We start from the raw sequence: 25,653 nt of genomic DNA, 5'->3' as shown, positions 1-25,653 counted from the left end.
TTTTGAAGCATACATCCGGTCTATTGTGCCGAAGAAGACTCTAGAGTCCATTTCTTTGGAACGACGACAAAGATTCGATCAAGAGAATTCAGGAGAGGAAGAATTGGCTAGAGCTGTAAGCTCACTAGCGAACATAGCTACTGTTAAAGAGGTGGTGTCTGCCAAGGGGATAAAACTGAAAAAGTGAAGTTGGAAAAAGTTAATAATTCCACAGAAACCAAAGCCTGTGAAGAGCTGAATCCCATGAGCGATACCAGGGAAAGCTGTGCTATGAATATCTATTCATAATGAAAAATTAACTCAATAAATCTTTTATTGTTAAATAATAAATAAATATTTTACCCATATAAAAATATAATGAAAGGAAAGGAGCAGCTGCTTTATTTAACACAAAGATTATCAAAAAATCTCTCGATTTTTTTGCTTTTTTGTATCTTTTTTTTTCTATGGAGGGGAATTTCTAAGCATATCATTTCACCTTTTGTTACCCCCATGCCAAAAAGAAAATTGGAAAAGGTAGGAGAATTTGATCCTTGAAATCCTATGTTCCAAGATAATGATATCGCATTTACACTTTTGGTAGAATTGGGTGCAATAAAGTCTACCATTCCATAGGGTTCAAAGCCATGTCATGAAAACATATCTATGCCTAGAGTAATCTTTCTTCGTTGATGGGAAAGGGTACAGATGTACCGTAAAAAAATAAAAAAGCAAGGTGTTTTAAAAAAGCAGGCAATTTAATAAGATTACCTCGAATTTAAAAAGATTTTTAGGTGTTTAAATTGTTAGGTCTTTTCTTACTCAAATTATCTAGCTATTAATTTATGCAAAATAGTCGAGTCAGACAAACATTAAATTCATTATATAAATGGACATTGTAAGCGAGCCTTCTTCGAAAATATAAAAGACAGAGGGTGAAAATATATGTGTGTTAAATTGTTGAAACGGCCATACGCAATGGCTTAGTGATTGTTATTCCGTTGTCTGGGCCCGACGATACTTCAAATATACAATGGATATTAGTATGATATGTATAAGGTGATGTAAACATTTTTTTTGTTACGTTATTTTCTAACAAAAAACATGACACTTTATTAGAAGAGTTTATAAAAACTCTTACTCTTATAACAATTTTTGTTGCTTAATGATATCCATCATACTCTGTTGCCGTGGATAATTTTGGATCTGAGCATGAAATAGCAAACCAAAGTAATGGATTTGTAAACAGCGAGGGTGTACATACAAATTCAGATTGAAAATTTCTGGTCCCATTTAAAGGACGACTATAGGAGAAAAAAATGGGTTGAATCATGAATGTGTTCTAAAATTTTAAAATAACGTTCTTGGCGTAAGAAACATCTTCAAAGAAGAAAATTTTATTCCTTGTGCTTTGCTTTATTATAAAAAAATGTTTAGTTATTTAATAAATATTTAACAAATTTTTTATCAATTTTTTAAGAGAAATTCGATTTTCCTAGTAGGGCCTAAATGCTCTAATTTACGGTTACCATTGGTTCTTATTCTCAGTGGCATCTCTATAATTGTTTCCTTTTATATTAATTATCTTAAAATATTATCCATATAACTCACTTAATATAAAATTAGAGGTTAATAAAGTATTGTTAAGTAACTGTTTCCATTGCATCGTAATTTTGTTGATCGTAGCGTCAATCAAAACATCAAATTATTTTTCACATGAATGAATTTCTAAACTCATAAACAAAAATTATAGCCAAATAAAGAAGAATTTACATAAAAATAAATACCTATATATATGACTAATCATGATTTTATAATTTCTAGTTTATAAAAAAGATGCCCATTTTACCCCTTATGAAACTCTTAACAATTCTTTTTGCGATTGTTTTTTTACAAGCAGAACATTTGTTGAACAATAAAATACAGGATATTTTTATGAGGAAAATAGAAACTAGAGATTTTGTGCACTATGATTTATCTATTGAAAAGACACAACTTTCGTTACATATTAAATATGAAGGAAAAAAGTTTTATTGTAAAATGTGCAATCTCCCGGCTACTTATTGTAATGAAGATAATTATTATAGATTTGAAATTAAAATAGGAAGAAAATCTATTAAGGAGATTATCGCGGAAATGGATGAGAAAGTACAAATAATATCAAATGGGCTATGTGTTGCAATTGAAATTTTATACAAAACAGATAATTATATAAAACACCCTATTATGAGAATATTAATCAAACAACTCAAAAAATTAAATCTTAAAAAAAAAACAAAACAACATCCCGCGCAACTTTATTATGAGACTATTTGTGACGAACACAATGTATTACGAAAAGTTTTACAAGATACAAAAGCTCATCATCAAGACAAATGGTTTGATATGTTACCACCATTCGTTGGATGTTATAAAAATGAAGCTAATAGTAAGTATTATATAATTTTACGTATTTATAAAGACAAAATCTATTTTTTCTTTGAATTTTGTCTCGATGAAGTTGACTACTTAATGGATAAACAAATTAAGATTAAAAAAACAAGGGAAGAGCAAATACTTGATAAATTTCGTAGTGTATATGAATTTTCTTATGACGGGTTTTTAGAAATCTTCAAACTTCATTATATACTTCCAAAAAAATTTATTTTCGACGAAGATGAATTTATTAATTACGATGAAGGCTTTATAATGAGAAAAAAAAGAGAAGAAATAATATTTCATTACAACAATAATAAATGTATTTATTTATTGGAAAATAACATGCAGCGAGATTCAAAAAAAAATTACATAAGCAAAGATTGCTTCGCGGAATTCGAAACAATTCTCTCTGTGATAACCAACGACAAGAACTCTAAAGTCATTTATTTGATTTCTGAAGTATTAAAAAAGTATAACAAAGTACAATTTTATATACAACGAATTTTAAAAACACCAGGATCGGCATCAAATATCATATTTGCTCATTTACTAAAGTTTAAAAAAATAATAGATGAAAATACTCTTAATATGATCATTGAACAGAAAGAATATAGTGAAATATGGAAGATACAATGCGTGGAGTTTTTATCAGAAAACTTAACAAAGTTTTCATCTGATACCAACAGATATTTAATATTTGTGTGTTTAATCCTAGAAGGAAGTAAGTTTATCAGTGAAAACGACTTAAGAGACGATAATTTTTTAAAAACAATTAAGGAAATTGGGAATTTTATTGCATCAAAAAACAGCGATTTTAAATGCAAAATGAATTGGGTAAAAAACATTGAAATTCTTGAAGTTTTTAGAGAAATAGTTAATATACATACTAATATCTCGTATTCATATAAAAATCTCGCGTTGAATAGAACATGTTGTTTAGTAGCACTATATTCAGAAGAAAGAATTATTTATGTCGAAAATCAATTTTTAGATTTAGCTTTTATATTTACAAAGGAAGAAGTTATTATCAATGAACTACTTGACAAAAATAAAATTTGGATATTTAATTTTAGAATTAAAGAAAAGTTGATATCAATTATTGACGAAGACAAAATAAAATTGGAAAATTATAACAAAATAATACAAATCTTGTCAAAGCACCATTTTTTTGAAAAATGGGATTATATAATCTTTGAAGTTATATTACGGTTTTCTAATGATATTTATGGGAAAGCAGAAAGAATTAAAATGGAAATTGAAGGAAAAAATATGGTCGAAAACATATTTCAAGAATGCAAAACAGAACTATTATCTTTAAAATTGAAAGATGGATTAATTGACGAATATAAAAATCATTATATGCAAAATATCTCATTATACGCAAGAAAATATTGCACGGAACCTAAAAAGTATTTTTACAAAAAATATTTTAAACATATTATAGTAGAAATATTTAAAAATGAGTCTAATAAAGATGAAAAGGAACGGTTGAAATTCAAAATTATTTACCAAAAAATATTAGAAACATTGAGCAAGGATGAGGTTGATAAGATTATACGCGATGACACAGAGCTGTCTATATTTATGCCGAAAAATAAGATAAATTAAAGGTTTACGAATTTTTAAATAAGCTTTATAGATTGTAGCATTTTCTTTTTTTCATATATTATAATTTTTGCAATGCATTCTTAAACGAAACAGAACCCTTCTTTTTTGTTTTTTAGGGCTCGTAACCGAGTGTTAAATATTTCAACTCTATTTTTTTAAAAATTTTTAAGATGCGTCTATAACAGAGGTGGGCAAAAGCCGGCCCGCTGCAAAATTCTAACGCAATTTTTTAAACTCCTTATGAGATTTTGTTGACATAAACATTATTAGTATGCGAACTGTATATATAATAGGCGAAATAAAATAAGCGTTTGGCTAATTACACTAGTGTGAACGATGCGGGTCGCTCGCGACAATCGCTCTCATGGCGGGGGTTTCATCGAACACAAATTAGATCGCGCTAGGTTTAAAATATATGTGTGGACACATATGCTGCACTCCTCTCAGCCTCTCAATGTTTGGGGGACGACAGATCGCTGCCCAGGTATTGTTAATTATTATTTTATTCTGATCGCATACTCTTTTTTAGTTCGAATCTACCATTGGTTTGCATATATAAAATTGAAAAAGTGGACTTTTTGTAAGTAAATTTTTAAAACTTTGGTGTTTTTTTATTGTTTTTATTTAACTTATTTTTTTGTAGCCCTTTTAAAATGAGAGAAACTAAAAAAAAAAAGTTGATTTGAAATGCAGAAACTTCAATGAAGCTTGGACGGTAAAATATCTTTTTACAAACATTAATAAGAAAGCAATTTGTTTAGTTTGTCAGGAAACAATTGCTGTTTTCAAAGAATACAATTTAAGCAGGCATTTTACAACAAAACATCTAAAATATGCATCACTTTCTTTACATGAACTTCAAAACATAGCTGAAAACTTAACAAAAAATTTTTACCAAACGAATTAATATTGTAAAATCTACTACAAAAGCGAGTTATACTGTCGCACACAAAATTGCTAAGTTCTGTAAGCCGTTTTCAGAAGCAGAATTTGTTAAACAATGCATGGTACAAGTGTCGGAGATATGTTGTCTTGAAAAGAAACATATTTTTGAAAATCTAAGCCTTTCGAGAAGAACAATAGTACGCCGGATTGAAAATATTTCAGGAAACTTACTTGACAAGCTAAGCAGAAAAATTGCTGATTTTACCTATTGTTTTCTGGCTTTAGATGAGTCCTGCGATATTACTGATACATGTCAATTATTAATGCTTATTCGCGGCATTAATAAGAAATGTGAAATTTGCAAGGAACTTCTTAGTGTGCATACAATGAAAAATACAACTACTGGTAAAGACTTTTTTCTCGCTGTTGAAGAGTGTGGTAGTTAAAGTTAGTTTAACTTGGAATAAAATAGTAAGCGTCACTACGGATGGCTGTCCTAGTTTAACAGGGAAAAATATAGGTTTACTTAAACGAATTCGCGACAAAATAAAAAAGTTACAACCAGAACACGATATATTATTTTTGCACTGCATTATTCACCAAGAAATGCTATGAAAAAAAGTCTTGAAATTGAATCACGTCGTTACTGTTGTGACCAAAGTTGTAAATTTTATTCGAGTACGTGCCTTAAATCATCGACAGTTTCTTGAATTTTTGAAAGAAATTGAAAGTGACTACTAAGAAATTCCCTATTACACTGAAGTGAGATGGCTTAGCATTAAAAGTTTTACATAGATTTCAATATTTGCTTGATGAAATAGTATCATTCTTGTCGATAAAAGAAAAACTACAAGATTTTCCTGAATTGCATAATGAGGCTTGGCTAAACGATTTATCGTTTTCAGTAGATATAGTAAAATATTTGAATGAACTAAATATAAATCTACAAGGTAAAAACCAATTCCCTTTCAATATGCACTCAAACGTCAAAGCATTTATGACAAAACTCAATTTATTTGCTGAAAACTTTAATAATAAATTATAAAATCATTTCCCCTCATTGCAAGCACGGCGAGAATCATTAAAAAATACAGATTTTTTTTAAATATAGACGCAATAACACATGACCTGCATTCTGAATTCCAAAGAAGATTTCAAGTTTTCAAAGACATTGAAAAACCTTTATCATTAATTAGCCATCCTTTCAATTTCGACGTGCAAGAAGCTCTTGTTGAAATTCAACTAGAACTAATTGACTTACAATCAAATAATTTACTAAAAGAAAATTTTCACTTAAACGAATTGAGTGCTTTCTATGGCGCGTTAAATAATGAACATTTCAAACATTTTTTGAACTATGCTCAGAAATATCTTGTTTTATTTGGTTCGACTTATATTTGTGAAAGAACCTTTTCTTTAATGTTTTCCACGAAAAATAAGTATCGATCACAAATTACTGACGAAAATCTACACTCGGTATTAAGGATTGCTACAAGTGATTTAGAACCTAATTTTGAAGAAATAATGTCGGATGAACATTCGACATTTCACGTTTCGCATTAACATTAAATATTCATTTTAAAGTTTGATGTTTTTTTTCTTGTTTAAATTTTTTTTCTTGTTTGAATTTTTTTTACTATTATATTTAGAGATGCAATATAAATGTTAAATTGTAATAACCATGTGTCAATATAAAATAATTAATATCGTTAAGACATAAATAAGTAACAAAATTAAACCTTTTATTGTGTGGTTTATCTAATAGCCATTTATTTATAATAATATTTCCTTAAAAGGTACTTGACATATTTTATTCTAATTGAAATGATACTTAATATTTTTTTAATAATGGGCAGGAAAAAAACTTCATCCAAATTTCCGCTTGTGTAAAGCAAAGCCGAAATAGTCCTCCGGCCCGGGAGACATTTTAAAAAATTCATTTTGGCCCACAGCTTTAAAGTATTTGCTTACCTCTGCTCTACAACATAATATTGTTGAAGAGGAAGCAGCCATATAATACTTAAAGGCTTTAAACTTCTACAGAAATACTATAAAGTGTGACTGTGGTTGTTTTATGAACCAAGTAAAATCTAAAAACTACTTGGAAGGAATCTATTTTTATTGTACAAATGGCTGCAAAAAGCGAAAAAGCATTAAATATGGTACTTTCCTACAGAAGTCCAGGATGTCTACACACATACAACTGAGAATGTTGCATTGCTGGGCGATGAAAATGACCAGCACAAAATCTCAGTAACATGTGAGGTTTTCGTGCCCACCTACATGTATTTCAAGGGCTTTATCCGAGAAAAAATAAAAAATGAAATAAATCCCTTTTTTGTACGAATAGGTGGGACGGAAATTACTATTCAAGTCGACGAGACAGCAATATGTAGAGATCGTAAAATTACGAATCCTCTACAGAAGAAGACGATATCCCTGGGACGACTTGGCTAGTCGGAGGTATAGAAAATGAAAGCAACAATTGTTTCTTAAAGATAGTTCCTAATAGGACTGTCCCTTCAATGCTAGATCTATTTAGGAAGTATGTAGTAAAAGGAACTACAATATGAACTGATGGGGTTGCTTCATAGCGATCTGCTGTTCGCGATTTCAAATCTGTTTATGAAGTCGTTAATCATAGTATTGGTTTTACTAATATCAATGGACAACATACTAACAAAATAGAAAATCTGTGGAGTCATTTAAAGACCGAATTGGGAGCAAGAAGAAGAATAATAAAGGTAAATATGAAAAATTTTATATACGAGTTTTAATTTAGATCTAAATATTTAAAAGAGAAAAATTCTGATACTTATGCAGAACCTTTTACCAGAATACTTTTGTTAGAATATGTGTTTCTTGTTTTTACTTTTTTTTAACCCCTGTGATTTTGAATTTAAGGAGCGCCAAATTATATGAGGGTAAAGACAGAGCAGGAGGGAACCCCCGAAAAATTAACAAACCAACCCTCCGAGGCGGAAATGGGCAAAATAGTCACAGAAGAGAAAATACAGGGGCCAGAACACACTAGTGTGCCCAGTCAATTCTCTTCTGAGACTCTTACAGCAGTACTTGTGAGTACCGAAACGAGTGAAGAAGTATGGCCTCAAAGAGTATTTTTATCAATCATAAAAGAATTGGTAGAATGCCAAGAGGAGGGTGGAATAAAGCCACTGAGTTCTTTTGAGAAAAATTTGGGTCTAACATGAGTTCAATAGAATTTAAGGGCAAAGTGAAGAAAGCACTCACTAGTAATAGTGGTAGACAAATGACGCCCCGGGAATTCTTAGTGAATCCTACCAAAAGAAGAAAAGCCGAAACTGGCTCGAAAGAAGGGAATATTTTCTTCGAAACTGAGCTCTTCCTGAAAGCACGAAAATTGTTCTTGGAGAAACTTAGTTGTATTCAGAATACATGTGTGGACCAGGTCGAAAGAACAAGGAAGATTTCTTCCTTGAAGGTTGATCTGGTGAAACTTGATGCTACAGTCTTGGCGGTAGATAGTCACGTTAGGCCCCCCCCCCTCATAACATGACAAAGATGGCAAGGGTACTGCAAGCTGCACAGTTCTGCTATCAGGAAATGGCCAGTAAGAAGCCGAAACTTTGTCTTGGAAAGAAAGTATCTTGAAAAGGATTACTTAAATCTAAGACAAGGCAGTGCTTATCAAAAAGGCCAGGGCTTTTGATAAACTCTAAAATGAGAAAAAGTGTAAAGTCAAGAAGGTAATGCGTGAACTCAACAAGCTTGCATGTTTACACCGAGATACTTCTGAAGCTATTGCTATACTCAACGAGAGAAAAGCCATATACTCAAGGAAGCTAGAGATATCAGACCGACGCAGAGAGTATAGGCGTAAAAATCAAAATTTTGAGCTATATAGGAGCGGCTTCTATAGAAAACTCAAGTGCGCCAATGAGGCTACTCATTATGTAAGCAAAGAAGATTTTAGTTTATTCTGGCCTACCATGTGGAATAAGAAAGAGCAAGCCGAAGACTGCAATAGTTTTGAGGAGTATCTTCTAAAATACATTCCTGATTTCCAAGATCAGATCATTTTCCCAACCTTGCAAGAATTTGTAGATATTATTAAATATTTACCAAATTGGAAGGCTGCAGGCTGTCATAGAATCTTCAATTATATTTTTTAATAAGTGTGAAGCTCTACACCCATTCCTTTACAAGATTGTTTCGGAAGTATGCCTGGATGGGAAAGAACCCGTAGCTTGGTTTTACAAGGGGATTACTTTTTTAGTGCCCAAATGTACCCCCACTAGTGGTAATGACTTCAAGCCTATTACCCGTATGTCGAACCTCTACAAGCTCACAACGAAATGCACTACAAAAGGCATGCATCTAATTGTAGAAAGTAGAGGGATTCTAGCAGAGAACCAACTAGAAACAGTTAGACAAATCCAAGGAGCAAAAGAACAAGCTATGATAATAAAGCAGTCAATAAGGAGCATGGAAACAAGCTGAAGACCATGTGGATAGATGTAAAGAAAGCCCACGACTCTATAGACCATTCTTATCTATTAACGTGTATTAGCAAGTTAAATCTCCTTTAAAGATAAGTGAATTGTTAGAAGTCACAGTTAAAATAGGGCACATTGAGATAAAATCAGGATCGGAAATGATACTGAATAGGAAGATTGAATAAGGCATATTACAAGGGGATTCCTTGTCGCCGCCTTTGTTTGTACTATGTTTGACCCATTGAGCAGGAAATTGAATTCAACTTACCCAAAAGTAAGAATACAGAACCACGAAAGTGTTTATGTAACAAACCATCTTCTATTTATTGATAATCTTAAGCTCCTCGCAGATAAAGATGACGTTTTTAAACTGATGAACGAGGAAACTAAAAAGGTTTTCTCGGCTTTAGGTTTAGAAATGAACAGGAATAAGTCTGTGACTAGCTGTACTGATTGTAGGAAGATACAGTAGTACTAGAAGGGCATCAAGGATACGAATACATTAGAATGACAGAGGATACCTTTAGTGCTGTCAAAAGAGAGACTTTTGAAAAATTAAGTAATGAGATCCTACAGAGGGTTGAAAACCTGTGCAAGACTCAATTAAATGGTAAGAATATGATTCGAGCTATTAACGAGCATGCAATTTCAGTAATGAACTATCATGTATAGTTTATTAAAACTAGAACCAATAGATTTCAAAAGTCTCGATTTTAATATCCGACAGGTACTTATTAAGAACCAGGTCCATCTACAGCCAGCCTGCAATGAAAGACTAACCTACTTAGATCCAAAATGATTAGAGGCCTCATAAGTATCGAAGATTGAATCATAAGTATGCTTTTGAATATTTATAAAACGTTGATGGGTCTAGAAATAGCTCACTAAGGCGGGCAGCGATACTTAAAGTAGAAGCAGAGAACAAATTGCACTTGTTTACAATTAACGAGTATCTAAGGATTAGGTATAGCTTTGTAGGTGAGATAACACAGAAGATGCCAATAGAATCCCAAAAATAAGCGCTTTACAACAAAATTAACAAAAGGACAAACCATGGAAAGTTGTTTAAAGCTAGGGACAATGATTTAGTAAGCTTTGGGGACTCTTTTACCTGGCTGGTTAAAGGAAACAATCAGGCTAGATCCGAAGCAATTTACTGCTTCCTACAGGATAGAAATTTTTTCTGTGGACAAGAGGGACAATAACCACATTTTGGATCTCATAGAAAGGCCATGGATCATTTAGCTACCAAGTATGATCGAATGTTGGGTTTTGATTATATGAAAATACACAACGAGGTAGTTGAAAGCATTCATCTCTTACTATGTATTAAATATGGGCTTAAGAAGACAAAGAAAATACGTGGACACTCAGTACAAGAGATCATGGAGAATTATCAGGCGGAATTAAGAGTAGACACGAAAATATTACTAATATAAAAGGGATTCATAATAAGCCTGATATTCTTGTGTTTGACAAGAAGAAGAAAGAAATTTTAATAGGTGAAGTTAAGTATAACCAACCAGGATCAACTTACTATTGTCGAGAATAGAAAACTAAAAAATTTTGACTTTTTTGCAAACGAAGTGGGACTAATACAAAATCCCGGACAAGAATATTTCCTTATGTAATAACATAGGATGGAGTGGTGACCAAATATCACAGAAAGTACATAAGGAGCTGGAAAACCAACCCTATTTTGGAGCATACATCCGGTCTATTGTGCCGAAGAAGACTCTAGAGTCCATTTCTTTGGAACGACGACAAGGATTCGATCAAGAGAATTCAGGATAGGAAGAAGTGGCTAGAGCTGTAAGCTCACTAGCGAACATAGCTACTGTTAAAGAGGTGGTTTCGGCCAAGGGGATAAAACTGAAATTTTTGAGTTGAATAAACATAAATAATTCCACAGAAACCAAAGTCTGTGAAGAGCCGAATCCCATGAGTGATACTGGGTAAATCTTGTTTTAACTATTTAAGACCAATGATAAATTGACTTAATTAATTTTTTTATATTTTAGGCTTTTTTTAAAGTTTGAAGATGCAAGTAATTTGTGTCCTAATGATTGCTTCCTTTTTTTGGACTTACTTTTCGGGTTCTAAAACATAATTTTTTTTTCTTGCAAGTAAGAGTTAGGGAGAAACCTTACATGGGGACCAGAGGGGTTTAAGTGTGATCCTCGACCAACTGGTACTGTGAGATTCTAAATCACTAAAACTCCCTCCATACAACTTGCCGGTGCAGCAAGCTCCGCCGTATCCATTGGACTTTGGCTCCAGGAGAACACTTTCTATTTATACCTCAAATCGCGTCCAGAGTGACCTCATGGCGGATATACTTAACGGGCATGGTTATCTATACCCCGGGGAGAGACATCATTGTACTAACTCAAAGGTCCCTACAATCATCTGTATTGCGCACACGGCTCCTTACACGACCACATCATTAGCCCGGCGTTTTTATTGGGCTGTATTGACCACCAGTCTCCCACTAGATTCAACCACCGTGTTACAGAACTTGTAGGATAGGTTCCACGAGACCTTCTATTGCCCTACTTCGTCTAGTCTCTTAGTTAGCTCTAGAATCCCGCTCTAGAGTGCACCGGCCATGGGCTCTAACTAGGCCGTACTCATTAGATACTTTTATGTATCATTAAATAACCACAAGGGTGATACTGTTTTTTTTTGCCTTGAAGTGCGTTTCTACACTAGATGCTAATCCCCTTGTGGATGGAAGCACACAAGTTTCATTGAATCTACTTAATAATTATCGTGGACATTTTCATCATCTGAGTTTTCTAACCCCATCATAGAAAGTAGAAACAATTTTGGTGCCCCTGGAAATCGAACCCAGCCGTTGCCCAATAGAAGCATCGCCTTCTACCACTGGGCTAAGGGCACCCTCTAAAACATAAGAACACCCTTTGAGCGGGGTGTTTTGGACGTGAACTCTAAAAAATCATGAGGTTAAAAATGCAAAATAAATTAATTTTTTTAATAACTAAAAATAAAAATCAATTTTGTATCTAAATATATATTTTTTAATTTGTTATTAAAATACAAAAAGTGCTTAGTAATTTTTGTCTCTTCCCCGCACCTCCTCTTTTTTGCACTTCATTTTTAAGTTTTGAAAAAAAATTGTACACTCTTAAATGCGGAGGGGTTAGTTTTCTTTAGCCTTATGATTCACACAAATAGATTTTTAAACTCATAATTATAAATTATAGTTTAAATAACAAATTATTTTTTAAAGAAATATTTCTATAAATGGCTAATAATGATTTTATAATTTTTTTATAAAACCCCCATTTTACCCCTTATGAAGCTCTTAACAATTCTTTTTGCGTTTGTTTCTTTACAAGCAGAACATTTCTCAAACAAAAAAATACAGGATGTTTTTATGAAGAAAATAGAAACTAGAGATTTTGCGCATTATGATATGTCCAAAGTAAATACACAACTTTCGTTACATATTAAATATGAAGGAAAAAAATTTTATTGTAAAATGTGCAATCTCCCGGCTACTTATTGTAATGAAGATAATTATTATAGATTTGAAATTAAAATGAGAAGAAAATCTTTTAAGGAGATTATCGCGGAAATGGATGAGAAAGTACAAATAATATTAGATGGGCTTTACAATTTTACAATTGAAGTTTTATACAAAACAGATGATTATAAAAAACATTATGATATGAGAATGTTAATCAAACAACTCAAAAAATTAAATCTTAAAAAAAAACAAAACAACATCCCGCGCAACTTTATTATGAGACTATTTGTGACGAACACAATGTATTACGAGATTTTTTACAATCTACAAAAACTCATCATCAAACAAGATATTCTTATATGTTACAACCATCAATTAGATGTTATAAAAATGAAGCTAATAGTAAGTATTATATAATTTTACGTATTTATAAAGACAAAATCTATTTTTTCTTTGAATTTTGTCTCGATGAAGTTAATTACTTAATGGATAAACAAATTAAGATTAAAAAAACAAGGGAAGAGCAAATACTTCGTAAATTTCTAAGTATATACGAATTATCCTCTGAAGATTTTTTGGAAATATTTATTCAGTATTACTCACTTCCAAAAAAAATCATCTCCTATGAAAATAATTTAATAAATTACGATGAAGGCATTAGAATTACAAAAAAAAGAGAAAAAATAATATTATACCACAACAATAATAAATATACCTTTCCTATAGAAAATAATATGCAGCGAGATTCAAAAAAAAATTACATAAGCAAAGATTGCTTCGCGGAATTCGAAACAATTCTCTCTACGATGACCAACGACAAGAACTTTAAAGTCATTTATTTATTTTCTGAAATCTTCAAAAAATATAACAAAGTAGAATTTTATATACAGCGGATTTTAAATACACCAGGATCGGCTTCAAATATCATATTTGCTCATTTATTGTTATTTAAAAAAATAATAGATGAAAATACTCTTAATTTGATCATTGAAAAGAGAAAAAATAGTGAAATATGGACGACACAATACGTGGAGTTTTTATCAGAAAACTTAACAAAGCTTTCATCTACTCGCAATCGATATTTAATATTTGTGTGTTTGATTCTAGAAGGAAATAAGTTTTTCAACGAAAACGAATTAAGAGACGATAATTTTTTAAAAACAATAAGAGAAATTGGGAATTTTATTGCATCAAAAAACAGCGATTTTAAATGCAAAATGAACAGGGTAAAAAATATTGAAATTCTTGAAGTTTTTAGAGAAATAGTTGAAATACATACTAATATATCTTATTCATATAAAAATCTCGTGTTGAATAGAACATGTTGTTTAGTAGCACTATATTCAGAAGAAAGAATTATTTATGTCGAAGATCATTTTATAGATTCAACATTTTTATTTACAATGGAAGAAATTATTATCAATGAACTACTTGACAGAAATGAAATACGAATGTTCAATTTACATATAGAAGAAAATTTGATATCAATTATTAACGAAGATAAAATAAAATTGGAAAATTATAACAAAATAAAACAAATCTTAACAAAGCATCAATTTTTTGATAAATGGAATTATATAATCTTTGAAATTATATTACGGTTTTCTAATGATATTTATGGGAAAGCAGAAAGAATTAAAATGGAAATTGAAGGAAAAAATATGGTCGAAAATATATTTCAAAAATGCAAAACAGAACTATTATCTTTAAAATTGAAAGATGGGTTAATTGACGAATATAAATATCATTATATGCAAAATATCTCATTATACGCAAGAAAATATTGCTCTGAACCTAAAAAGTATATATACAAAAAATACTTTAGAGATATTATAGTAGAAATATTTAAAAATGAGTCTAATAAAGATGAAAAGGAACGGTTGAAATTCAAAATTATTCACCAAAAATTATTAGAAACATTAAGCAAGGATGAAATCGATGAGATTATACGCGATGACGCAGATCTGTCTATATTTTTAGGTAAAAGTAGATAAATTGAAGATTTACAAATTTTTAGTTAGTAATTAAAATACTAGCATTTTTTCGTTATTTTCATACATTCATTTTTTGCATTAAATTTTCAACGAAACAGAATCACATAAATTTTATTTTTTGAGGCCTGTAACCGAGTCTTCAATATTTCAACTTCATTTTTTATAAATTTTTGGGATGCGTCTATAATAGATCAGGTGTATTAATGAAAATTAAAAATTACAATTCAAAGATATTTTATAACAACCACATTTGTTTTTCTTATAAAGATTTCTAAATAACTTAGTTTCTCTTCTATAATCGCATTTTTACGTTAATGCAACACTAAGGCGCAACGGCCCGTGCCCGGCCTTCCTATATTTTTACGTACTGAATCCGGGCCCAGACCGTAAAGTGGTGACATGTTTTTTACGAAACATATCCCCAAGAGTCGAAATTTTAAGATTTGTTAAAATTTTTTTTGGAGTAACTTTTCTTGAGTTATAAACATATTTTGTTTTTTAATGATTTTTTCAATAAAAATTTCCATGATGGTATGTCTTGATCCGCTTGATAGTAGGTCAAAAATCTTCCAAGACCCAAATGAGGCAATACGTTGGTTAGTATAAAAAACAACCAAAAGCAACAATGGAATGTACGAATTGTCATGGTATAATGGTATTACCTCCGAACGATTCGTACATAGACTGCCGTCGGTAAAAGTGCAGAGAAAGAAGAGATGTGGAACATCAATCAAAGTTTTTGATAAAACTAAATTCTTTTGTGATGTTAGTGTAAGCATCACAACTATAAGAACTATAAAATGTAGTCCTATCAAATATTTCGTTCGTGACGTGTGGAATCGTAAATAATTAGCAAACAAAAGAATATTATGGAAACATGTTTATAAATGGAAAAGCAAAAAACTTTTACTAAAATTGTTTTACATAATTTCAAATTTAAAATAAAATATAAAAGTAAGTTTGTTTGGAAGGGCACGAAATAATCGAAGAGAAGAATATAACTCACGGCAGAGAAAATACCATTTAAAACATAGTTATAAAAATAAAACAATATTTAATTACAATATCTTAAAAAGCTATTATAAAAATAGCAAAGTCCCGTTTATACAGGACATCTCTAATCCCCGAATGCCTATACATAATTATTTATATATTCTATAATCATTCAGTGAAAAGGTCAACACTAAACTTAAACAAAAATTTCCGCTGTTGGCTTCAGAGTCTTCAGGACTTTATAATATACGAAGCACTGAAAAGGGAAAATATATAACACCGAAAAAAATAGGAGAGGTTGAATAGGGGACCAGGCCGACGAAACGGTTATAATAAAGGGGAAATTGTGAAATCTTTATTGGTAAAATATGGCGCATTCAAAAACTGTACATGGTCGGTAGGGGCAATAGACTAGCGAACGTTAGAATTGAGAATCTAAATAGTACCTAACCGGATTATACAGACGGTATCTTAGTTTTTGAAAAATTCATAAAAAACGAAACTTTATAATAACTGATGGTTATAGATCTTAAACCGCAGCAGTAGAAAATATCAATGGTGTTAATCGCGTTGTAATCCATGATGAAGGCTTTAATAACAAATCAGGAGAGACTACAAAAATAATAGAGGAAGTTTGTTCACATCTTAATGTATTATAATGGCATGAAAGGGGATAAATGAAATGCGATTTTAGATTTTTATGAAAGAATTTAAATGCAGAAGAAGGTGACAAAAATAAAAAAATATCAAGATTTGCAGATAGTTTTATTTGAAATGATAAAGATTTCATAAAATAAAATGCTTTTGTTACCATTTTTTTCGTTGCTCTCATAAAAAGATCTTAGAGAAAAGGCCGAGTACAGACCGTTGCGCCCAATAAACGACTTTATGATATTGTTAAGTATTAATTGGCGTTATAAAATCTTTTTAATATTGTAGTATCGATTAATATTATTTATCAGCAGTATAATAATGTTTTAAACATATCTTCCTGTTAAATTTTGTTTTCGAAATTTAAATTATCGGAAATCTGGTTATTTGCAAAAAGTATAAATCGAACCTAAAACGAGAAAAGCCTGAAGACGAACGAAAAAAGATTTTATTATATTACTGTAATTCGAATTGCAATGCCAAAGAACTAATCACATGGAAGCTCTAAATATCGTGCTCATGCGATAAGATTTTAGAAATGATACAAAATTTAAGTTTTTTTTAACACAACATATATTTGCTTCTACGTATTCATAAAATTTTTTTTTATTAAGTTGATTTTATTGATATTAGATGTTATTAAACATGAATCTGTGGCATCTCTTATGTAATTTCGCTCTACATAGAGTCTAGAATCGGTGGTCTTATTTGTATTTTCAAAGCTCTATTGAGTTTAAAATTAATCTTGCACACACACCATTTGGCAGCAGTTTTTTTCGATAATACAATTATAGCTTTGTCTAATGCTTTTCTCCAACATCTTTTTTTCATACTCTCGTCCGCGACACAAAAAGTTATACTAATAAGTTTTTTTTGGGCCAATGGACTAGATGCATGACAAGAAAAAAAGCATTCCATACGTCCTGTTGTATTTTGTGCGATAAAAAATTTCCACTCCAATCCATGTTATTACGAATTGTTTTGTTTTTTTTCTTTGCAAGTAAACTATAGGGAGAAACACGACATAGGAACCAGTTGGATTTAGGTGTTATCCTCATCCAACTGGTACTGTAAGATATTTCCCACCAAACTCCCCCCTTACAACTTGCCGGCGCAGCAAGCTCCACCGTTTCCATTTGACTTTGGCTCCAGGAGAACACTTTCCATTTATACCTCAAATCGCGCCCAGAGTGACCTCACAGCGGATATACTTAATGGGGAGCATTTTCACTTTATCCCCCCCTTACCAATATAAATTGAGAATTTTTAAAAAATATCCCCTTTTTTCGAAATTCGAAGCGGAAAAAATGTGAAGGAGCAAAAGTCAAAAAAATAAAGTTGTAATAAAATAGCATATTTACCAAAAATAAAACAATTGTTTTTTCGTTTTTTTTTTCAATTTTTTAAAAATTTCCTTCTTCCAATTATTGATCAAGATTTATCTTTATTGTACATTGCAATGTATAACAACGAAATCTCTATATAAATAATATTTATAAGGTTCATTTGCTGTTATAAATGAATATTTTTCAAGAATTAAAGAATTTTCCAAACATGTAATATTTTACTTTTGGAGCTAAAATATAACATATCTTATTAAATTGACATTATATACGATTCAATAATTCTTTAAAGAGCATAAATATAACATAATTATTCTCTGTTTGTCTAGAAAAACCAATGAAAACCTAAAAAACAAGACTAATAAATATACTACCAAACTAAGAATAACCAAACCTAGAATCTGTTTTAAACAACATAAACTGTGTATAAACATGTTTATCTTTAGCAAAAATTAAATGTAATGACAAAAGAAAGCAATAGGTTAAAACATATTTTTACAAATTTAGACTTCTATTTAACTCATAGTTTTTTAGAAAACATTATTAAATTGGTTTAAATAATATATTTTTCATAAACTATGATCAAATTAGATATTTCTAAGACCATTTTTTTACTTATGTAAATTTTTCTCTGTTCCTTTCCGCTCTGGACGCTTCGACTTTTAAAAAACAGGGCTAAAAATAAAAAATTCTGTATTTATATTGGTAAGGGGGGGGATAAAGTGAAAATTAGCCCTTAATGGGGATGGTTATCTATAACTCGAGGAGAGACGTCATCGTACTAACTCAAAGGACCCTAAAATCATCTGTATTGCATACACTGCTCCTTACACAACACCAGCCCGGCGTTTTAATTGGGCTGCGTTGACCACCAGTCTCCCATTAGTTTCGGCCACCGTGTTACAGAATCTTGTAGGATAGATTCCACGAGATCTTCTATTGCCCTACTTCATCTAGTCTCTTATTGGCTCTCAGATCCCATACTAAAGCGCCTAGTTATGAGCTCAAACTAAGACAAACCTATCAGATACTTTTATGTATCATTTAGTCACCACAGGGGTGGACTGTTTTCCGGCCTTGAGATGCGTTTCAACATTAGATGCTACTACTCCTTGTGGCTGGACACACACAAGTTTCATTGAATCTACTTAAAAATTATCGTGGACATTTTCATCATCTGAAATGTTCCAACCGCATCATAGAAAAAAGAAACAATTATGGTGCCCCTGGGAATTGAACCCAGCCATTGTTTATTTCAAATTTTGCCTTCGACCATTGTGCTAAGGGTACCTATTGAACTATTTCAGTCAGAATTATGTTATAACAGCAAAAAAGCTTTTTTTTGCCTTCATTCTCTATTCTCACAAGTTGATCCTGTTGGTTATTCCAACTAAGACTATTATATTTCTCTTTTCTTCTCGTCAAATACAAGAATCGCAGTCTTAGTACAGCTTGTTAAATTTGTAGATATCATTATGTCCATGTGTCTTTTAACCTTTTTAGATCCATATTTAATCTTACCGAAGAGATGATTTGTCTTCCTTTGGAATGTTTTGTTTAATTAAATAATACACATGATCCGTCCACACTTGGTAGCTAAGCAATGCACATTTTTCTTTTGAGATTCATAGCTGAAACAAGTATTAATTCTCCAAGGAATATATTCCTACTTTAAATTAAGAAAGTATTTGTTATTGATGAACCATTTAATAAGACCTGATTTTAAAATAACATTTTCTTGACTTAAACGACAACTTAGTATTCGTTTTTATACGGCCAAATCGCTACTTTACAGACTCCTACTAGCATATTTTGTGCTATCTCTCTTCTCCATCTACATCTATGTTTCGAATTCTCATTTATTGTAAATAAATAAGTTATGCTCTTCTCCTTACCTTAGATATAGCCTGTTTTTTATCTAATTTTAGACTGACCTAAAGTTCATAGATACATTGAAACATTTTCCCATTTAAATTTTATCTCTGTCTTGCCATTTTTCACATTGACTGGATAGATATAGTCTTTCTTTGAAGACAGGCCAAATAATGGCAATTAGAGAATTTTAAATCGTTATAGTGCCATATTTGGCTTTTTAAAATGCCAAGATGTTTAAATTTATTAAAAAATAAATTAAACTTGCTATTGTATTTTAAGCCTGACTATTATATTTTTGTTAAACTTATGATTCTCATGGCTATAATCTAAGCTTATAAAATTCTCAAGACATATTTCATTAAGCAATCTACATAATGAAAAGATAAATTTATTGTCTTGAGCACCTAAAAAAATCATGACGGAGTTTAATCTGTGAAGAAAATGAGTCGGATTTTTTTTATGACTAGATTATTTTATGTCATTAAACGTCGCAAAAAAAAAAGAAACAGCATTATTAAATATATATACTTTACCAGGATTACTTCAAGATCATAGATAATTTATTCTCTGAAAGATCATAAAACTTTGAGAGTTTTACGCTCTGCGTTTTATTTATATGCTAATGATCCATTTATTGTAATTACACACATGCAGCTAACATTGTAGCCCTGGTTTTGGGGCAAAATTTTATAGGCTATAGTATTTTTCAAAGAGTATTCATAACTCCGTGTCGCATGGTCGTCTACACGCCTTATCAAGAAAAATTAGGTTCCCAATGAGACCTAATAATTTTGGAGCCATATATGCACGTTTTGTTTATTTTGTCCCAAAAACCACATTCAATCAATTTTAAATTTAGCTTTTCATTTGTTTTACCGAGGATTTTCTGATATTAGAAATATAATCAAATTTACAACAGTTCATGTATAAAACTCGTTGGATAATTCCTTGAGAGTCGAGTTGTTTACACAATAACTATATATTAAATAACGCGGCCTGTACTTAATGGGAATTTGCCTTGACCTATCTTCTGAGTAGGCCTAGTAGGTTAATTGTCCTGTTTTTCTATGGTGGATGTCATGACTTTACATTGTAAATCGGCCATATTCGATATTTCAGCTATGAATCGTTTTTGAACTTTTGTCTACATAAAAGCGATGTTTCTTAATTCGATAGTTATAATTTTTTGTCTCTTTCTTAAACTTCGGCAGAGTAAAAACTTCAAACCTGTGTTCAAATATAAATCTAAAACATTGGGGCTAATGGGAATTTAAAACTATAAGACACTATTAAATTTTAAAACTATGTGTCATTGTAACGATTCAATCTCTTGCAAATAGTACCTGTCTAATATCAAATCGAGCATTTTTTAAATCAAATTTGTTTATTTGAATGCCCACACATGGCAGTGACGAACTTACACTTCGACTTAATCAATATTTTGAATCTTATTCTCACAGTTAAATGGATTTTACATCTTACTCTAACAAAATACACCCTTTTGATAGTACTATATGCGTCTTCCGCCATAACGAGAAATTAATTTCCACGTTGTCTTTCTATTCCCAAGCATCATCACTACAGTTAGTTGCAGGCGCACGCTTATCATTTTTAAATCTACAGTATTAAAAATATCTGTTTTCACATTCATAAATTTCGAGACACCCGCAAGATTCTTCGAGGAATTTAAGATTATTAATAAAGAAAGATGGATTGGCGCATACAAACTTCTGTGAGCAGTTTCTTATATTTTAATATAACAATAATTTTCTATATAATTTTAACCTCCATTTTTAAATTTAGGAATATTATTGGAGCATTTTCACTTTATCCCCCCCTTACCAATATAAATTAAGAATTTTTAAAAAATATCCCTTTTTTTCGAAATTCGAAGCGGAAAAAATGTGAAGGAGCAAAAGTCAAAAAAATAAAGTTGTAATAAAATAGCATATTTACCAAAAATAAAACAATTGTTTTTTCGTTTTTTTTTCCAATTTTTTAAAAAATTCCTTCTTCCAATTATTGATCAAGATTTATCTTTATTGTACATTGCAATGTATAACAACGAAATCTCTATATAAATAATATTTATAAGGTTCATTTGCTGTTATAAATGAATATTTTTCAAGAATTAAAGAATTTTCCAAACATGTAATATTTTACTTTTGGAGCTAAAATATAACATATCTTATTAAATTGACATTATATACGATTCAATAATTCTTTAAAGAGCATAAATATAACATAATTATTCTCTGTTTGTCTAGAAAAACCAATGAAAACCTAAAAAACAAGACTAATAAATATACTACCAAACTAAGAATAACCAAACCTAGAATCTGTTTTAAACAACATAAACTGTGTATAAACATGTTTATCTTTAGCAAAAATTAAATGTAATGACAAAAGAAAGCAATAGGTTAAAACATATTTTTACAAATTTAGACTTCTATTTAACTCATAGTTTATTAGAAAACATTATTAAATTGGTTTAAATAATATATTTTTCCTAAACTATGATCAAATTAGATATTTCTAAGACCATTTTTTTACTTATGTAAATTTTTCTATGTTCCTTTCCGCTCTGGACGCATCGAATTTCGAAAAACAGGGCTAAAAATAAAAAATTCTGTATTTATATTGGTAAGGGGGGATAAAGTGAAAATTAGCCATATTATTTATTTGAAATCATTATAAAATTCTTTATTTGTATTTTATCGCAATTCTACACTTACTTTTGAATTTCTTATGTTATAAAAGTATTTTCAATTTAAAAATTAATCACATTAGACTTTTGAATTCTTGCTTTTTGAGAAATGAATTCTTAAAAAAATATTGTAGCAAATTAAGAGTAATATTATGATAATCAGCTAACTCTACAAAATAAATCATATCCTAAATTTATAATAAAAATTTGCACCTGCCGAGGTTCGAACTCGGGACCTCGTCCGTGTGAAGGACGCGTGATAACCACTACACTACACGTGCTAGTTTTAATAAATTTTTACATTTATACCCCAAGATGAAATCTTTAGATCAAAAATACAATAAGTATAAACAATTATTTACAAGATATATCAACCAAGAAGACATAAAAAACAACAGCAAAGATGATTATAAGCATCATCTTAATATTATGTACACAGAAATAATAGAAGAACTACAAATAAAATATAAAAACACTGCAGCTCTGCTTAACTCGACTTTGATCTTCTACATTTTCTTACATCCAGAAAAAGAACTTTTGAAAAAAAGCACCAACGAGATAAAAAAGGTATTTTTTTTAAATTCAATATTAGAAAATACGAAATTATCAGAAAAAGATACACTTGACACAGCAATAGAAGAATATAGTACTGAAATACATTCTGAAAGAAATGAAATATACAATTTTGTAAATATAACTACAAATGTAAATTTGTTGGAGTATCATCCTCTAGTTCTTAAATATCAAGAAAGTAAAAATAAAATAATAAAAATCATCTTAAACAAACTTGTCTTGGCATTAAAAATGGATATTTGTAAAAGCGAGCAATTTTTAGATTTCTATAAGTCGATAGAAGAAGGATTAAATAAAAAACCAGTGCAGAGAAAGTCTCTACAAATCCAGAAGAAGACCAAGAGAGGAGGAGTGAAGAAAAAGATCAAAATATTAAAACAACTGGGCAAGAACTAAATACACTTATGCAGTAAAATTCTGTGTATTAAATGTGTTATAAAATACACACACAAAGTACTAGTTATTGATTTTCTATTTATTGTTTAATGGGCTCTTATCTTTTTTGTGTGATTTTGAATTTAAGAAGTTCTACATTTAATGTGGTCTCTAAAATTTTCAGGTAAAGTTCAATCATATCAAGACGTTAAATTTCCTTATATTTTTGTTTTTAATTTGTCTTTATGTTTTTCGGGTAAAGTTAATTATATTAAGCGACGTAGGAATATCTAGTAACCTTAAAAAGATGTTCTCTCTTTATGTTTTATAGGTAAAGTATTATATTAAGCGACGTAGAATTATCAAATATTCATATTTTTGATTATTTTCTATGTATAAAGAAGATTCTATTCTAGATCTAGTTTATATCTGCTTGATAAGACTCCTTAATATTCACAATATTTTATAATAATTTATCTACAAAATGTTGTAGAATGAAGTCATTAATCAAATATGAATCTTCTGTATATTCAAGTATAGAAATATAAATAGAAGTCAGTGTATTCAATAATCTCTCTGGCTCAATAATCCTTTTATACTCCTTTCTGAATTTTATAAATAAATCTTGAATATTCCTCTGATCATTTTCATTCAAATTTACTGTCTTTTTGTTTATCTTAAAATCTAAAAGAGATTTCTCATATGAATAATCCAATAAATGATTTATTGGTAGATGAAAAATCATGTCTACTGATTGTATCTTCGTATCTCCGTAATTTCTTATACACAATCCTTTTACATCTCTAAAAGATTTCATATCATAAAATATATTCACTTGTAGATCTTTGATCTTAAAAAAGTTTACAGTGCAACTTCTTACATAGCAGGAATCTGTGGTGAATATTAACATTCTGATATTATTAAAGCTAAATATATTGAGGATTATCATCAGGATACAATCTTGAATATCACAGTGGGATTTTATAGATTTGAATATAAAACTAGAGACAATTAATAAATGTGTCTGTAAATCTCTGGTCACTGTATTTCTAAGTTTATATTTTATATTTTCAATATTCTGTTCATAGGACTGGTTTACATTAAATTGTAATTTCCCATTATTTCTACGCTGTAGGAAGCCGACATAAAAGCCTTTGCTTATTAGATCTTTATGACTCTTAATATATATTTGATATGAATCATCATTTAGAATATGCTCATATTTAGTAGAATATGTCCTAAATTTTATATTCTCAACAAGAAGACTTTTACAATTCAAACAGGTCTTGTATTTGTCCTCGACTATATGAATGAAAGTCTTTTTAGACTCGTGTGCTAAATAATTTACATCTTCAAGTTTGAGAATGTAACATTTATCTTGGCATAGAATATTCTCGCACTCTAAAAAACAAGATCTGAGAACTCTGGTCTCCTTGATTCTATGAATTTCCCCTGATAAAATCAAGAAATTATAGCTACTAAAATCATTTACATCTTGATTATTTGTCAATTTATATACTTCTTTAATACTCCTTTTTAAATTAACTAGTGGGCATATGTGTCGTAAATGGATCTTAAATAATTGTCTGTTTCTTAGAGCTTTGATATTTTCATATTGTAAATTCTTGAAAAAATTTTCAATGTAAAACTCGATATGCTTTAAAAGCTCAACATTGAAATCAGTGCTTCTTATAATAATATTCATATCTAAAGGGAATTCTTCGCAGAGATCAAAATAATTGATACTTAATTCCAAGGTGAAAAATTTGCAAATGAAATCTTTGTAAATTATATCTTGTAAGGTATTGTTAATCAAATCCATATTTGAATTTAAAATACAAGAAATTATATTGCCATTATTTGAGGCATCTGTGACTTCTAATATTTTTGGGTCTAGTGTGTTTTTTGAGTTTTCTGATATTTTTTGTTCTTTGATTATTTTTGAGTCTTCTGTTATATTTGAAACTTCCTCTGTTTCTTTGGGATCTTTTTTTGAAAAATTTTTTTGTTCGCCTACATTTTTTGAATTTACTTTCTTTGAATATTGTTTCTTGTCGATAATTTTCTTCAGGTTATCTTTTTTTATGTCTTGCTCCTTCGATTCTTCTTCCTGCAACTTTATTTTATTTGATTTTTCTTTCTCGTCATCAACAACTTTTGATTTTTTTACAAATTTAGATTCATTCATATTAATGCATTTTTTTTTCAATTTATATTTTTTTTGCATAAATAAAAAACAAACAAAGTATCAAAAAAAAATGAAAAAGTTAAAAAATAATGG

The 25,653-nt window shown here is 30.1% G+C and overlaps 4 protein-coding genes and 2 non-coding genes across 6 annotated transcripts; 3 read left to right on the top strand and 3 right to left on the bottom strand.

Moving 5' to 3' along the window:
- Positions 1-1,833: 1,833 nt before the first annotated feature.
- On the top strand, positions 1,834-4,005 carry VNE69_07271 (uncharacterized protein; the record flags this gene model as incomplete). The annotated part of the gene is made up of 1 exon (XM_065474278.1): positions 1,834-4,005. One exon carries the CDS (start codon positions 1,834-1,836, stop codon positions 4,003-4,005), a length of 2,172 nt encoding a protein of 723 aa, XP_065330350.1.
- Positions 4,006-12,197: 8,192 nt separating this feature from the next.
- Positions 12,198-12,270, bottom strand: VNE69_07911. The gene has a single exon. It is a non-coding gene; the product is annotated as a tRNA-Ile (tRNA).
- A 417-nt stretch (positions 12,271-12,687) lies between these two features.
- VNE69_07270 (uncharacterized protein) lies at positions 12,688-14,855 on the top strand (the record flags this gene model as incomplete). Its single annotated transcript, XM_065474277.1, has 2 exons — positions 12,688-13,070; positions 13,241-14,855. The coding sequence occupies 2 exons, from the start codon at positions 12,688-12,690 to the stop codon at positions 14,853-14,855; spliced, it is 1,998 nt and encodes a 665-aa protein (XP_065330349.1).
- A 7,777-nt stretch (positions 14,856-22,632) lies between these two features.
- VNE69_07910 lies at positions 22,633-22,705 on the bottom strand. Its single transcript has one exon. It is a non-coding gene; the product is annotated as a tRNA-Val (tRNA).
- Positions 22,706-22,739: 34 nt separating this feature from the next.
- On the top strand, positions 22,740-23,393 carry VNE69_07269 (uncharacterized protein; the record flags this gene model as incomplete). Its single annotated transcript, XM_065474276.1, has 1 exon — positions 22,740-23,393. One exon carries the CDS (start codon positions 22,740-22,742, stop codon positions 23,391-23,393), a length of 654 nt encoding a protein of 217 aa, XP_065330348.1.
- Positions 23,394-23,835: 442 nt separating this feature from the next.
- On the bottom strand, positions 23,836-25,560 carry VNE69_07268 (uncharacterized protein; the record flags this gene model as incomplete). Its single annotated transcript, XM_065474275.1, has 1 exon — positions 23,836-25,560. The coding sequence occupies one exon, from the start codon at positions 25,558-25,560 to the stop codon at positions 23,836-23,838; it is 1,725 nt and encodes a 574-aa protein (XP_065330347.1).
- Between the last annotated feature and the right edge of the window lie 93 nt (positions 25,561-25,653).

The sequence above is a fragment of the Vairimorpha necatrix genome, chromosome 7 (genome assembly GCF_036630325.1).
Source record: "Vairimorpha necatrix chromosome 7, complete sequence".
NCBI classification, from domain to species: Eukaryota; Fungi; Microsporidia; family Nosematidae; genus Vairimorpha; species Vairimorpha necatrix.
This window is presented reverse-complemented; position numbering and strand designations above follow the sequence as displayed.